Source organism: Equus caballus, chromosome 11, assembly GCF_041296265.1.
Source record: "Equus caballus isolate H_3958 breed thoroughbred chromosome 11, TB-T2T, whole genome shotgun sequence".
In the NCBI taxonomy this organism is placed as follows: domain Eukaryota; kingdom Metazoa; phylum Chordata; class Mammalia; order Perissodactyla; family Equidae; genus Equus; species Equus caballus.
In genome coordinates this window covers 12,342,005-12,355,787 of record NC_091694.1, presented here as the reverse complement: position 1 = coordinate 12,355,787, position 13,783 = coordinate 12,342,005, and the positions used below count along the sequence as shown (strand labels likewise).

At 46.2% G+C, this 13,783-nt stretch overlaps 1 protein-coding gene across 8 annotated transcripts in view; it reads left to right on the top strand.

Annotated features, from left to right (window-relative positions):
• ARSG (arylsulfatase G) overlaps window positions 1-13,783 on the top strand; it is a 116,150-nt gene that overhangs the window by 28,073 nt on the left and 74,294 nt on the right. For all 8 annotated transcript variants that reach the window (XM_070226992.1, XM_023652157.2, XM_070226997.1 and 5 more), the window contains one exon: window positions 10,844-11,592. In XM_070226992.1, the coding sequence (XP_070083093.1) occupies window positions 11,375-11,592 (218 nt within the window). In that variant the 5' untranslated portion in view covers window positions 10,844-11,374. The remainder of the gene's footprint in view (window positions 1-10,843; window positions 11,593-13,783) is intronic.

Genomic DNA, 13,783 nt, shown 5'->3' with positions numbered 1-13,783 from the left:
ACCGAGGTATGGCATGTGGTCGCACAGCGAGAAGGCAGCTGTCTGCGAGCCAGGAAGAACTCCCTCACCAGGACCCAACCGTCCTGGCAGCCCGATCTCAGACTTGCAGCCACCAGACCTGTGAAAAAAGAAATTTATCTTGTTGAAGCCACCCAGTCTATGGTATTCTGTTATGGCAGCCTGAGCTGACTGATACAGATGAGCTTTATTGTTTTTCCAAATCCCGTTATGGGATACCCAAGCAAAACAATTTGTAGGCCACTGAGTATGGTCCATATTAATATGAGGCCAAGAAAGATGTGGTCCCTGCTGTCATGGGTTCAGTTCTGGGGAGATAAAACAAACTCAAGAGTCACCATAGTGGACCGTGCAAGGCCAGGTAGGGGAGGTAAAATGGAGAGGTACGATGTAAAATGCTGTAAATGTAAGACGTACGTGAGCGTGGGGTCTGGAGCCTCACCTCGCATCTCAGCTCTGCCCTCACTAGCTATGTCACCTTGGGCAAGTTATTTAACCTCTCTCTACCTCAGTCTGCTCCTCCAAGAAGACGGGGGAGGGTAATAATAATAACACCGACCGCATAGGGTTGCTGTTGCTTGGGGGAGCTCCCTGCTGTGCTGCTAGGTTAACTGATTAACGTGTGTAAGGGGCTTAGCAGCTTAGTGCTGTGCTTGGCTCCCGATGAGGCCCCATGATTCTTGGCTGGGGGATTGAGGAGGATGGAAATCAGTGAGGCATATAACCGGCAGAAAGACCTTGCAAGGACTGGCAAGGGGGGTTGGGCAGGGGTGAACAGCATGAGAGGATGGCAGGAGGCAAGGGAGAACATGCCAAATTTGGGGACAGAGAAGTCACCTCCCAATCCATGGCGGCAGGAGCCTTGGTTATCTGACTTCTGCCTGCCTGGTTACTATCAGTGCAATGTTGATGATGTATGTCACTGGGTGTGTATCATTCACTCTGGAGAAAGTTTTATTTGATTTCAACACTGGTATTTGTAGACTTCTCCGTCTTCATAGTTTGCTGCTCCTGGAGCTTTGTCATTCTCTTATTACTTAAAAAAAGTAAAGAAAGAGAAAACATCAGCTTGAGGAGGCCTCTATAAATATCTGAAGCCTATTGCAAGAGTCCTAAAAACAGGAAAACAGAAATTAAAATTCTCAGAACAAAGTGATTTTAATCACATTGGTTTCAGGAGTAAATTTTGTGACACAGTTTTGGGTCACAAAATCTAAGTGGAAATGTTAGAAAGCGCTGGGGATGGGACCACTGGGTTTGGCCCCGATTAAATTAGGCTTTCTTTGGATAATTGTTGAAGTTGCTTCACCCGCCATGTTCCTCAAGGCCGGGGACTAAAAACCTGCTTTCCTGCTACATTTCTTGCCTAAAGGGAGATGCTGGCTTTCTCCATCTTGTCTCAACATGCCCAGCCTGTCCTGCGGCTTCCTGGGATAATATATGGTGTTAAGCTCCTGTTTTAACCCTTTAGGACCAGTACATTCAAGCATGTCCAGATGGCTGGGGGATGATGCAAAGAAGGTAGAAGGGTGCTCCTGGACTGTGTTGTGGAGGCAAGGAGGAACCCTGCCCTGTGGTGGTCAGCGGAGGGCTCTGGCCTCCTTAGGTGAGCCTGACTGCTTAGTAGGGGTATATGGCGGGACTGGGTATGGAGGCGTCCATCCCTCCATCCCACACCCACTGCTCCTCTACCCGGGCAGCCTCTGCTCATCACAGCTCACTCATGAGCACTTGTGAGCATTTCTCAGGCCACAAAACCACACCCCAGAGGATGTGGTCCCTCCTCTCAGAGTGTTTACTGTCTAGTTCAGAAGCATTTCAACAAGTATACTTTTACAAGTGAGAATCCTGGAGGAAGGAGAACTTAGAAAAGTCATCTGAGCTTAGGGAAGTGAGGAAGTGAAGCTGAGCTTTCAGGGTGGGGCAGAGCAGTCTTGGCCATAGTTGTTGATGTTGGATGCACCCAGCCAGCAAATACTGATTAAACACCCTCTGGGCTAGGTACCGGGATTATGCAGTACATAAAACAGATATTTGTCCCAGCCCTTATGGAATTGACATCGTAGAATTGTGACTTGCTGGAACACCTTACCTAGTGTCATGGACAAATAGTCCTTTTGGATATATCCGATATTGAAATGTAATTCCCGCTTTCAGTTAGCGTCAGCAAAGGGGGATTTTCCTCGCACCCAGCCTACATCTTGACTTGACCTCATACTGTTATATCATCCAAAACCAGATTTACCGGTAGGCAATGTACTCCAAGGACCATGCCAGCTATTGCCAGAGTCTGCCCAGGCAGAGAGACTTGGCTCAGGTTTAGCCCAAATGGCACAGACAGCCATGGAGTTGTGTGACAAGGACCTATAGTTTGGAGCTTTGGAAATGCAAATCAGAGTGACTCTTCACTTTCCTTTGGTGTTGTTTGTGACCATGGTGTTGGTAGCTTCTCCTGGGTTCAGAATCTAACAGCAGAGCAAGCTGACTGACAGTTGTGACAAAGACTCAGCCAATAACTACAGGGAGCCCGGATTTCACCATCTACACTCAGAGCAGTTTTGCTTAATATTAATTTTAGCAACGCTTTGGGCTTGCCTAGTTCTTTTTCAAAGTGTTCTTATATTTGTTATCTCTTTATCTTCTAAACTCTCAAGAGGTGGAATAACAATAGCCGACATTTCTGAGCACTTACTGAGAGCAGACGTGTGTTGGGTTATTTCATTCTCACATTGTGTTTGGGGTGGAGGAAGTTTACTATGGCTCTATAGTCCAGGTCAGTGGGGAAACTGAGGCACACAGAGATTCAGTAACTTATCCAAGGCCACGCAGCTAGGGAATGATTATGCTGAATCCTGGACACAGCTTCTTCTGGAGAAACAGGTTAACACATCCCCAAAAGGCAAATTTGCCAAGTAACTGCTTCACTAGACTAAGCATTTTTTCCCCCAAGTTTTGGTCTTACCCCTACTTCTGCCTCTGCCTCGGCCTCAGAGTTTCTCAGGTAAAACTTAGCTGCAATCTGTCTCAGTTGGCTTGGGCTGCCGTAACATACCATAAAGTACGTGGCTTAAACAACAGGACTTTATTTCCCACAGTCCTGGAGGCTGGGGACTCCAAGGTCAACATGCTGGCGGATTTGGTTCCTGGTGAGAACTCACGTCCTGGCTTGCAGACCGTCGCCTTCTTGCTGTGTCTTCTCTTGTAAGAGAGAACAAATCTGCTCCTTTCTCCTCTTATAAGGGCACTAATCCCATCACGAGGGCCCCACCCTCAGGACCTCATCCAACCCTAATGACCTCCCAAAGGCCCCTTCTCAAACACCATCACATTGGGACTTCGGGCTTCACCCTATGGATTTTGGGAGGATGCAACATGCGGTGCATAACAGAATCTAATGTATTTCATTGTAGAGGTGGAACTGATCCCGGGAAAGGGTCAATCTGTAAAAATAGGAAAGATAGCATGTCGAATTTAATAGAAAGTTCCCTATTCTCATGCAAAAATGACCAGAAAACAACGAAACTTTTGGGGCCAGCCTGGTGGCGTAGTAGTTAAGTTCTTGTGCTCCACTTTAGCGGCTTGGGGTTTGCCAGTTTGGATCCCAGGCATAGACCTACACACTTTGTCAAGCCATGCTGTGGCAGCGTCCCACATATAAAGTAGAGGAAGATTAGCACAGATGTTAGCTCAGGGCCAGTCTTCCTCAAGCAAAAAGAGGAAGATTGACAACAGATGTTACTCAGGGGAATCTTCCTCACCAAAAAAAAGAGAAGAAACTTTGACACATGAACCACTGATCAATCTTAACATGACAGGGAGAAAGATAGGATGTGTAAAGTGGGCCTGCCAAAAAATCGCGCCTGAATCTGGTCTCACCTCTAGATCTGCAAACCAGTTCACAGGGAAGACTAGGGTCCATGGAGCATTTTAAATGACACCATGGGGTACAATCAATAAGATGCAAAATTTGAATAATTTTATAGGACAAACAACCAAATTTATTTACAAATAGATTGTAGGGAAGAGAGAGGAGGAACTTATAAGTGAAAAGAGAAGAGAGAGAAGAATCAAATTCAATGTGTGGTGGCATTTGGATCCTGATCAGAACAAACCAACTGTAAAAGAACCATTGATGAGACGAGGGAAGACATTTACGCACGGATTGGATTTTTGATGATGCTAACAAATTATTGTTAATTTTAAAAGGGGGTTATTAATAGAATTGTAGTTACATTTAAAAAGAATTCTTAACTTTTAGAGAACCGGATAGAAGTGTGTATGGATGAAATGACGTGCTATCTGAGGTTTGCTTCAGGATAATCCAGCGTTCGTGGAGGAGGAGGGGAAGGGAGGCAGGAGAGAGACAGATGAAACCCGACTGGCCGTATGTTCATAATCGTTGAATCTAGATTTTGGGTAGCTAGGCCTGAGTTTCTCAACTTCTGTGTGTTTGACAACTCCCATAATAAAATGGTTAATAAATAATAAGTAAATACCACTTGGTAAAAAGTCCTTAAAAATTTGGCAAACAGGGTTTCAGGGAGTGGATTTCGGGTAACTGACCTTGAGCCCTTTCCACTTGACCACACCCCTCAGGATTTTTCTTCTCAAGTGGAGGACAGAATTTTAGAGAAAGGATGTTATTCAGAGGCCCGACCACTCTCTCTGTTTTTCTGACCTGTGTTCAAGGACCCGGATACAATTTCCTCAGGGCTACCGCGTTTTCAGAGACATGGCATGATGCCACCTCTGCCCTCCCAAATTGGCTCCTGCCACATGGCTTCCTTCTGTGACAGTCCCAACAGGTGGTTCCAGCCTAAAGCCAGGCAGGATGTCATATGCCCCCCGTGGATGAGTTTCCTGGCATTGTTGGGTTCACAGAAATGGTATTCCCAACAACAGGGTCTGGCTTGAGGTCTTTAAGCTTTAAAAAAAAAAAAAAAAGAAGAAGCATTTTAATTATCTAGGTGGAATTGCTTTCCCAGCCTGGATAGAGGCATTCAAGCAAAGATTTCCTTTGCTCCAGTTATAAGGCAGGTAAGGACTGGGGATGTAATATACAACGTGACGACTATAGCTAACACTGCTGGATGGTGTATTTGGAAGTTGCTAAGAGAGTAGATCCTGAAAGTTCTCATCACAAGGAAAAACTCCTTTTCTTCTTTTCTTTTCTTGTACTTAAATGAAATGATGGATGTTAACTAAACTTATTGTGGTAATCATTTCACAATATGTGTAAGTCAAGTCATTATCCTGTACACCTTAAACTTACACAGTGCTGTATGTCAATTATATGTCAATAAAACTAAAAGAAAAGAATATAATAGGAAACAAAAGATTTCCTTCGCATTGTTGAGCTAAGACTGAGGGCCCCCAGGTGCACTCTGAGGAAGCAATCTTTCTGAGTTGGGCCAGCCCCAAACTGGTATGTTTGGGTCTAGGGGCAAAGAAAGGGGCACAAGGATGTTTATTACACACAGGCATTAAATAACCCACATAACCATTTGTCCTGGCTGCCACGGTAACTGGATTCTCCTCTTCACTTGGGCCTGGATTAGGGTGCGGCAAAATTTTAAGGAGGTGCCCGCCGTCAGTCGTGGGACTGCTGGATGGGTGCCTGAGAGGGAGTGCCACACCCTCAAATTTCGTGCCCCAGGCGCTTGGCTTGCCTCACCCTAGCGCTGTCTCTCACCTGGACTCACCTGGGCTGATGCAATGGACTCCTAACTCCTCCGCTTCTTCTCTTACCTGCCACCCTGCAGCACACTTGTGAAGTCTCTACAGAGCAGCTGGAGAGATTCTCTTACCATGGGAGTCAGAACTTGCTGCTCTGGCTCAAAGCCTTCTCTAACCTCCCCTCTTGCTCGGTGAAAGCCTGTCTTCCTCTTGACTCCACCTAATCCTCGCCCTCCCTCACTGCACTGTGTCTACAGTGGCATCTTTGCTGCCCCTCATGTGAGCCGGCCCCATTGCCCTTGCTGGCTTCTCTGCAGGCCACACCTTTCAGACACCACTTCCGACAGCTGCCGAGCTTCCTCCCTTCCCTCCTGCAGGTCTTAGAGAAAGATCACCTGCTCAGCCAGGTTGTCTCTGACCTTCTTTAACTCTGCCCCTGCTCGCCCCCACACCCTCCATCTCCTTCCTGATCTGATTTTCCCCTGGAATTTTATTTTACTCATTTCCTTTCTTCCCCTCACGGGAACGGAAGCAGCGTGAGGACAGGGGTCTTGGGGTTTCACTCTCTGCTGTGTGCACGGTGCCTAGATGGAGACCTGTCACTCAGTCCAAGCTTGCTGGGTGGATGACAAGGCCTGGGGGAATCATTTCAGACTGCACGTGGGCAGCTGGCACCCCAGGCCCCTCCTGGCAGCTGCGTGTGCCTGCTGGCCCCAGCCAGCGCCGCGGCCGTGTTCTGACTTGGCGGGTGGAACAACAGTGCTCTGCGACCAGAGATCACGCTCCCCTGCGCCTTTGTCTTTTTTGGCCTCAGCTCATCAGAAGCTTTGTCTCTGGAAAACCGACAGAGCCCTCTGCCAGAAAGGTCTGCCGACCTTCTTGTTATTTCAGCTGTTTTCAAGGCTCTCTGAGGCTGCTTGGCCACAGGGAGGCCCACGGGGAGCCAGAGTCAGGTGATGGACTCCAGACACCACAAAGAGCATCTTCAGGTTGCCTCGTCCCATCCGCTTCTCAGCCCTTCTGGCCGGCAACCTCTCTCTTGGTCACTTCGCTGCTTAGGAGGGCCTTGACCTAGCAGCAAGCCCGGAACCTGAAGGGAACTCACACTTTGATAGACCCAGCAGGCCTGCTTTGAAACAGGGGTCGTAGAAATGGACATGAATCAGTGCTAAATCTGATATGCAACGAAACCTTCTCGCTCCTGCAGCCCGAGGAGCCCTGAGACATGGGCGCTGGTTCACGCTTGTGGTCAGCAAGGGTCTATCCCAGTGGGTTATGCTCGGATGGGACAGACGAGCCTTCCTCGTGGGGTTTATTGAATAGGGTGGTCAGGTACCTTCCACCCCAGTGGAAGGATGGGTGAATGCTGTATTTGCCAAAGGTTCCGCCTTTCTTCCTCAGCCCAGAGGAGTGCTCCTTCCTGTGTCTACTCTCCCTTCTGAGACGGGGATGGAGGTGTGCACTGAAAAAGTTGGAAGGCAACCTCAGATAAGGGACTGAACTCTGAGTCTCAGCTTGGATCTTTTAAAAAATCCCCCCCCCCCAGCTTTATTGACGTATAATCAACGATTAAAAATTGTATATATGTACTGTGTACAGTGTGATGTTTTGACATACATATACATTGTAAAGCGATTGCCCCAGTGGGAACACATCCATTATTTCACGTAGTTACCTTTTTAATTTTTTTGTGGTGAGGACATTTAAGATCTACTCTCTTAGCAAATTGCAAGGATGTGATACAGTATTACTAACTATAGTCGCCATGCTGGACATTTGATCTCCAGAAGTTATTCATACTGCAGAACCGAAAGTTTCTATCCTTTGACAAACATCTCCCCATTTCCTTTACCCCTCAGCCCCTGGCAAAGGCCGTTCTACTTTCTGCTTCTATACATTCAACTTTTTAAGATTCCACATATAAGTGAGATCATGCAGTATTTGTATTTCTGTGCCTGGCTTATTTCACTTAGCATCATGTCCTCCAGTTTCATCCATGTTGTTGGAAATGACAGGATTTCCTTTTTTTTCTTTTGCTTTTTTGATGAGGAAGATTGACCCTGAGCTAACATCTGTTGCCAATCTTCCTAGTTTTTTGTTTTCCTCCTCGAAGCTCCAGTACATAGTTGTATATCCTAGTTGTAGGTCATTCTAGTTCTTCTATGTGGGATGTCGCCACAGCATGGCTTGATGAGCAGTGTGTAGGGCCTTGCCCAGGATCCGAACCAGTGAACCCCAGGCTGCCAAAGTGGAGTGCACGAACTTAACCACTCAGCCACAGGGCCAGCCCTGATTCCCTTCTTTTATTTTATTTTTTTTAAGATTTTTTTTCCTTTTTCTCCCCAAAGCCCCCAGTGCATAGTTGTATATTTTTTTTCAGTTGTGCATCCTTCTAGTTGTGGCATATGGGATGCCGCCTCAGTGTGGCTTGATGAGTGGTGCCATGTCCACACCCAAGATCTGAACCAGTGAAACCCTGGGCCCCTGAAGTGGAGCGCGCGAACCCAACCACTCGGCCATGGGGCCAGCCCTAATTTCCTTCTTTTTAAAGGCTGAATAATATGGCATTGCTTATATATATTATATAACAGCACATTTTCTTTATCTGTTCATCCATTGATGGACATTTAGTTTAATTCCATATCTTGGCTGTTGTGAATAATGCTGCAATAAACACAGCAGCGCAGATATCTCTTCAAGATACTGATTTCATTTCCTTTCGATAAACACGTAGAAGTGGAATTGCTGAATCATATGATCGTTCTATTTTTAATTTTTTGAGGAACCTCCATACTGTTTTCCATGTCAGCCTTGATCTTAATCAAAGTCCATGGCTTGGAGTCCCTTCTCTGAATGTCTGGCTTGCCTTTTCCTTTTAGTTAAAAAAACTAAACGGGGCAAGGATTAAACGTCTCCCTGGCGGTGTGGGCGTGAAGGATAATGCGATGGTGTACTAGCTAAAATTAGCTTATTTCCAGTCTATGAATCATTTAAGTATTAATGATTCTCTTTGCAAATCCTCAAAGAAATGTTTTATCATGGAACTCTTAAGAAAAACAATCTGTTTATTTATGTTCCCACCTTAATTTTAGCTTCTTTCTTAAGTGAATTTTTTTCCCTGAAATCTTTTGTGTTGGGTCTTTCCAAAATAGGTTATGGATGAAGAATGGGGCTACTCTAGTGTTCCAAACTAAGTAGCTTTAAGAAGAAAAGCCTCCTGTGGTTGTTGCTCATGGTCAGAAGCCAGTAGAATGAGGCTTGGAATCAAACAGCAGGTCAACAAGTGTTTGTTAGGGACCCTCCTAGTGCAAGGGTTCTTTCTTCTAGAAAAAGAGAAGTCTTTTGGGCCTCAAGATCAACAAATAGCAGTTGAATCTAATTGAGTTTGAAATAATAACTCCTTTTGGAAAACGGAAGAATTTGCATTTCTGAACAATTGATTCATTGGCCTCCAGAGGACCATGACTGTTTACTTGGACTTCCTTTTATTTTGATTAAGTACGTATCTGCCCATCCTTTTGAGTTTATCTAGGTCTTCCAGAATTTACATACCTCCAACCACCCCCATCCACTGGGGTTGGCCTTTAGGTTGCCTGGCTGACTTTGTCAGCTGTGCATTCCTTCTTTAAGGGCAGGAATACACAACTGGAAATAGCATCTGTCATACCCCCAACCCTGGTAGCATCTTCATAAATTGCAAATTGGTTCTCCTTTAATCCTCTCCATGGGTTGGGTGTTCACCTGAAGTTTTTATTTGGTCCAGAATTTCAAATCTGTGTCTCCTTACTAACTTTGTAAATTTAGGGCTGTTAAGTGAACTCAGGGTAATATGGTTCTATTCTATGGTTTCCATTTGCAGCTTGCAGTTGAAAGCATAACCTTTAATTCCTGTCTTTCAAAACTCAACCAGATTTATTGCTTTCTTGTTTATCCACTGAAGCTGAATCATCTCCATTTGGGTTAAGCATCAGTTAGGTTAATCATCTCCAGTTAGGTTAGTTTTCCTCTAGGTCCAGAATCATGATGTTTTGTTTTCTAAGCATCTTACTACTCAAAGTGTGGTCCAAGAACTAGCAGTCTAGGCCTCACCAAGGAGCTTGTTAGAAATACAGGTCCCGGGGCTGGCCCCATGGCAGAGTGGTTAAGTTCATGCACTGGTTCGGATCCTGGGGGCAGACATGGCACTGCTCATTAGGCCATGTTGAGGCGGCATCCCACATGGCACAACTAGAAGGACCCACAACTAAAAATACACAACTATTAACCGGGAGGCTTTGGGGAGAAAAAAGAACAATAAATTCTAAAAAAATTTTTAAAAAAAACAAAGAAAGACATACAGGTTCCAGGCCCCAGCCTTACCTACTGAATCTGCATCTTAATAAAACCTCCGGCTGATTCATATGTACATCAAGTGTGAGAAGCCCTGATTGAGAGTGTCGTCAGATTTTTGTATTAAAAATTACATCGTCAAGATGTAAAGGGACATATTTCCATTAAAAATTTTTTCTAACATTTTATTTGGAAACATTTCAATCATATAGCAAAATTGCAAGGGTTCTACAGTGAACTCCCATAGAATCTTCACCTAGATTCTACCATTAGCTTTTTTTTCTTGCATTTCCTTTTTTCCCCAAATTAATTTCTGTTGCGGATTTTATATAGAAATGTGAGTTTACAGCATGACTGTTAGAAAGGAAGCATGGGTCTCACTGATGTCTTAGCAGCAAGGGTCTCACCCTTTCTTCTAGAATCCTCATTGGATTTGATAAGGTCACAGTTAATTTAGGAATTTCTTGTGAGTCAGAGAAGCATGGTGCGGTGGGAGTGGGGAGTGCTGGGATTTCACAGAGTTGGGTGCTGGCCCTTACTCCCTCCAGAACACTTGACCTCCGTATCCTCATCTATATTGTGAGTGGGTTGAGCATCATCGTCTCCAATGTCACTTCCAACCCTGTGATTATAGGTCCACTGCAAATATTATTGGCATCACTATTTCTCAGGTGGAGAAACTGATGAGCCAGTTAAATATTCGAATAAGAAGGAAAATATGCGTTGGCATGGAAAAGTGATTATTTCCTAAGCTACTGAGTAAAACACAGCTGCACTGGCAGTTTTAACTCTGTTTTCTTGTCAATTTTTGTTCTTTTAGGAAATCTTAGAGAAACGTGAAGCCCTTAACCATCTGGAACTCAGAAACTCATTCGGGGCTGACTGCGGCTTCGAGAACATCCAGGTGCTCTGCACATGTGAGGATTTGTCCTGCACTCGCCAGCTGGAGTCCTGAACAGATGCAAGGCTGGTGCTCTGGCTTTAACATCCCTGAGCACAGAGGGGTCAATTTCTAAGTGGCCAAGGAGCAGTTGTTGACACCGATGTCTCCTTGCTGTGCACAGCCAGTCTTCTTACGGAGCTGCAGTGAGGAAAGCCAAATTCGGGGCTGCAAGTTTCCTGACTCTTTTGAATTAGGATTCCAGATGGGGGCCCTATTTCTGTAGCCCTCACCAACCCTATAGGCATCACCACCACCACCCCTGCCACCACCACCAGTATCTTCTTGCAAACTCTACTACTGCTCTCAAGAGACTCCCGGCATTGAAAGTGAGCAGAAGAGAGCTGTCCGAGAAGTCTCTAGCTGTGGCCTGCCATCACTCCACACAGTACGAATCCTCCCCTTACCACCATGGGCTGGCTTTTTCTAAAGGTTTTGTTGGCGGGGGTGAGTTTCTTGGGATGTCTTTATCCTCTTGTGGATTTTTGCTTCAGTGGAGAAACAAGAGGCCAGAAGCCAAATTTCGTCATCATTTTGGCAGATGACATGGGGTGGGGTGACCTGGGAGCAAACTGGGCAGAAACGAAGGACACTGTCAACCTTGATAAGATGGCTGCAGAAGGAATGAGGTGAGTCTTGAGGATACCAAGCCAGCACCTCTTTGCATGGCTTACCCTGCCTCGTCTGGGGGGATGGAGAGTGTAAGGCACTGAAAGAGCAATTGATGGGTCCATGTTGATTTAATTAATCGATTACTCAGTTTGAAGCCAGTACAGCATCATGAAGAAATTCATCTACCCATCCAACCATCCATACCTTTGGTAAGACTTATTGTGTGTGTGTGTTAGGAGCTGAGAATACAGAGGCAAACAAGATAAAAATCCTTGCCCTTAAGGTACTTATTGTCTGGTAGAGGAGACAGGTTAAAAGGCAAATAAAAATTCCAATCTAGTACCTGAGCCTGCGGCAGGAATTTTTGGAGTGGGGAACCCAGCCTGGGTGTTCAAGGCAGAAGGTGACCTTTGAAGAACAACTGCGAGTCAGGGAAGCACACGAAAGCAAGAGCACTTATGTGTGAGCAGACGAGACTTATTGATCCATTTAGGCACATTTACCTTGAAGGCACAGCAAAGGGTGAGAAGTGTGCATCTGAACGGGTCAAAGTGTTGATAAATCGGGTTTTCTTGGTTGTTTTTTTTTTTTTTTGAGGAAGATTAGCCCTGAGCTAACATCCACTGCCAATCCTCCTCTTTTTGCTGAGGAAGACTGGCCCTGAGCTAACATCCGTGCCCATCTTCCTCTATTTTGTATGTGGGACGCCTACCATAGCATAGCTGGACAAGCGGTGCCATGTCCGCACCTGGGATCCGAACCGGTGAACCCCGGGCTGCTGAAGTGGAACGTGTGAACTTAACCACTGCGCCACCGGCCAGCCCCCAATAAATTGTTTTTGTTTAAATGCTGAGCCCCTTTCCCCCTTGGACAGAGAACAGGTAGAGCTTTCAGACTTCTGGGCTAACGTTCATTGGACCAGCCTGCTCTGATCCCACCTGCACTGGGCTAAACTCCTCCCTTAGGCTCATGGGAGTCATTCGCCTAGCTGGTTAGGACAGCGCATGGGGCATCTCCACAGAGTTTCAGCCACTTGTCTCCTCAAGCTGGGAGCTTTCTCCTGAGATAGGGGCCCTTGGGTTCCCTACATCTGGTCTAACCCACTCCAGTCCATCCTCCTCACCTCAGCCAGGGGGAACTTTCTAGAAACACTCCTCTGCTTCCAGTCCTTCAAAGGTAGGTTGTGGGCCTAAGGATAAAATCCAAACTCTGGGTAGCAGCTTACAAGACCAGCCCGTTCTCCTCACTGGCTCCTTGCACCGCCCCTTCCGTCTTGCAGCCCTCTGCACTGGTTGCCTCCCTGAGCCTGGGCCTCACCTGCGGACCTACTTCTTCCAGGTGCACTTTCCACTTCCTCTGTTTGGTTAGTTTCTACTCATCTTTTGGGTCCCAATTCCACATGAAGTCCTCAGGAAAGCTGTCTCAGACGCGTCAGGTGTCCTCTGCTCTTGCCCTTGCTGCTCTGCCTGGTGATTGTTGAACCATCTGACCACCTGTGTTGAGTTGACTAGCGTCCCCACCAAATTCACGTCCACTTGGAACCTCAGAACGTGACCTTATTTGGAAACAGGGTCTTTGCCAATGTGATTGGTTCCGGATCTCGATATCATAATCTATTGAGGGCAGGTCCTAAATCCAATGACTAGTGTCCTCATAAGAAGAGGAGAGGACACAGAAACGCACAAGGGAGCAGGTGATGTGAAGATGGATGCAGAGAGTGGAGTGAAGCGTCTGTAGGCCAAGACCACCAAGGATTGCCAGCAACCACAAGAAGCTGGGAGAGAGGCCTGGACCGGATTCTCCTTTGAGCCTCCAGGAACCAGCCCTGCCGATATCTCGATTTCAGACTTCTCGCCTCTGAAACTGTGAGAAAATCAATTTCTGTCGTTTTAAGTCACCCTGTTTGTGGTAACTGGTTGTGGCAGCCACAGAAAATTCATATACCTCACTTTTAGCTCTGGGCTTCAGGAAGGAAAATGCCTTGTCTATTACTCCTCCTTTATGTTCCTAGCATGCAGCACGGTGCCTGGCGCATAGTAGGCATTTGGTAAATATTTGTTCATCAATAAGTGGGCTGTAGGAGTTCAGGATGCCCTGAAATGTCACTCCGACGTTTGCACGGAGGCATTTTCTCTGGGTAGAGAGTTCATCCACGGCATTTATCAGATCCTCAAAGGGAACTGGATTGCCAAATGCTTAAGATCTTCT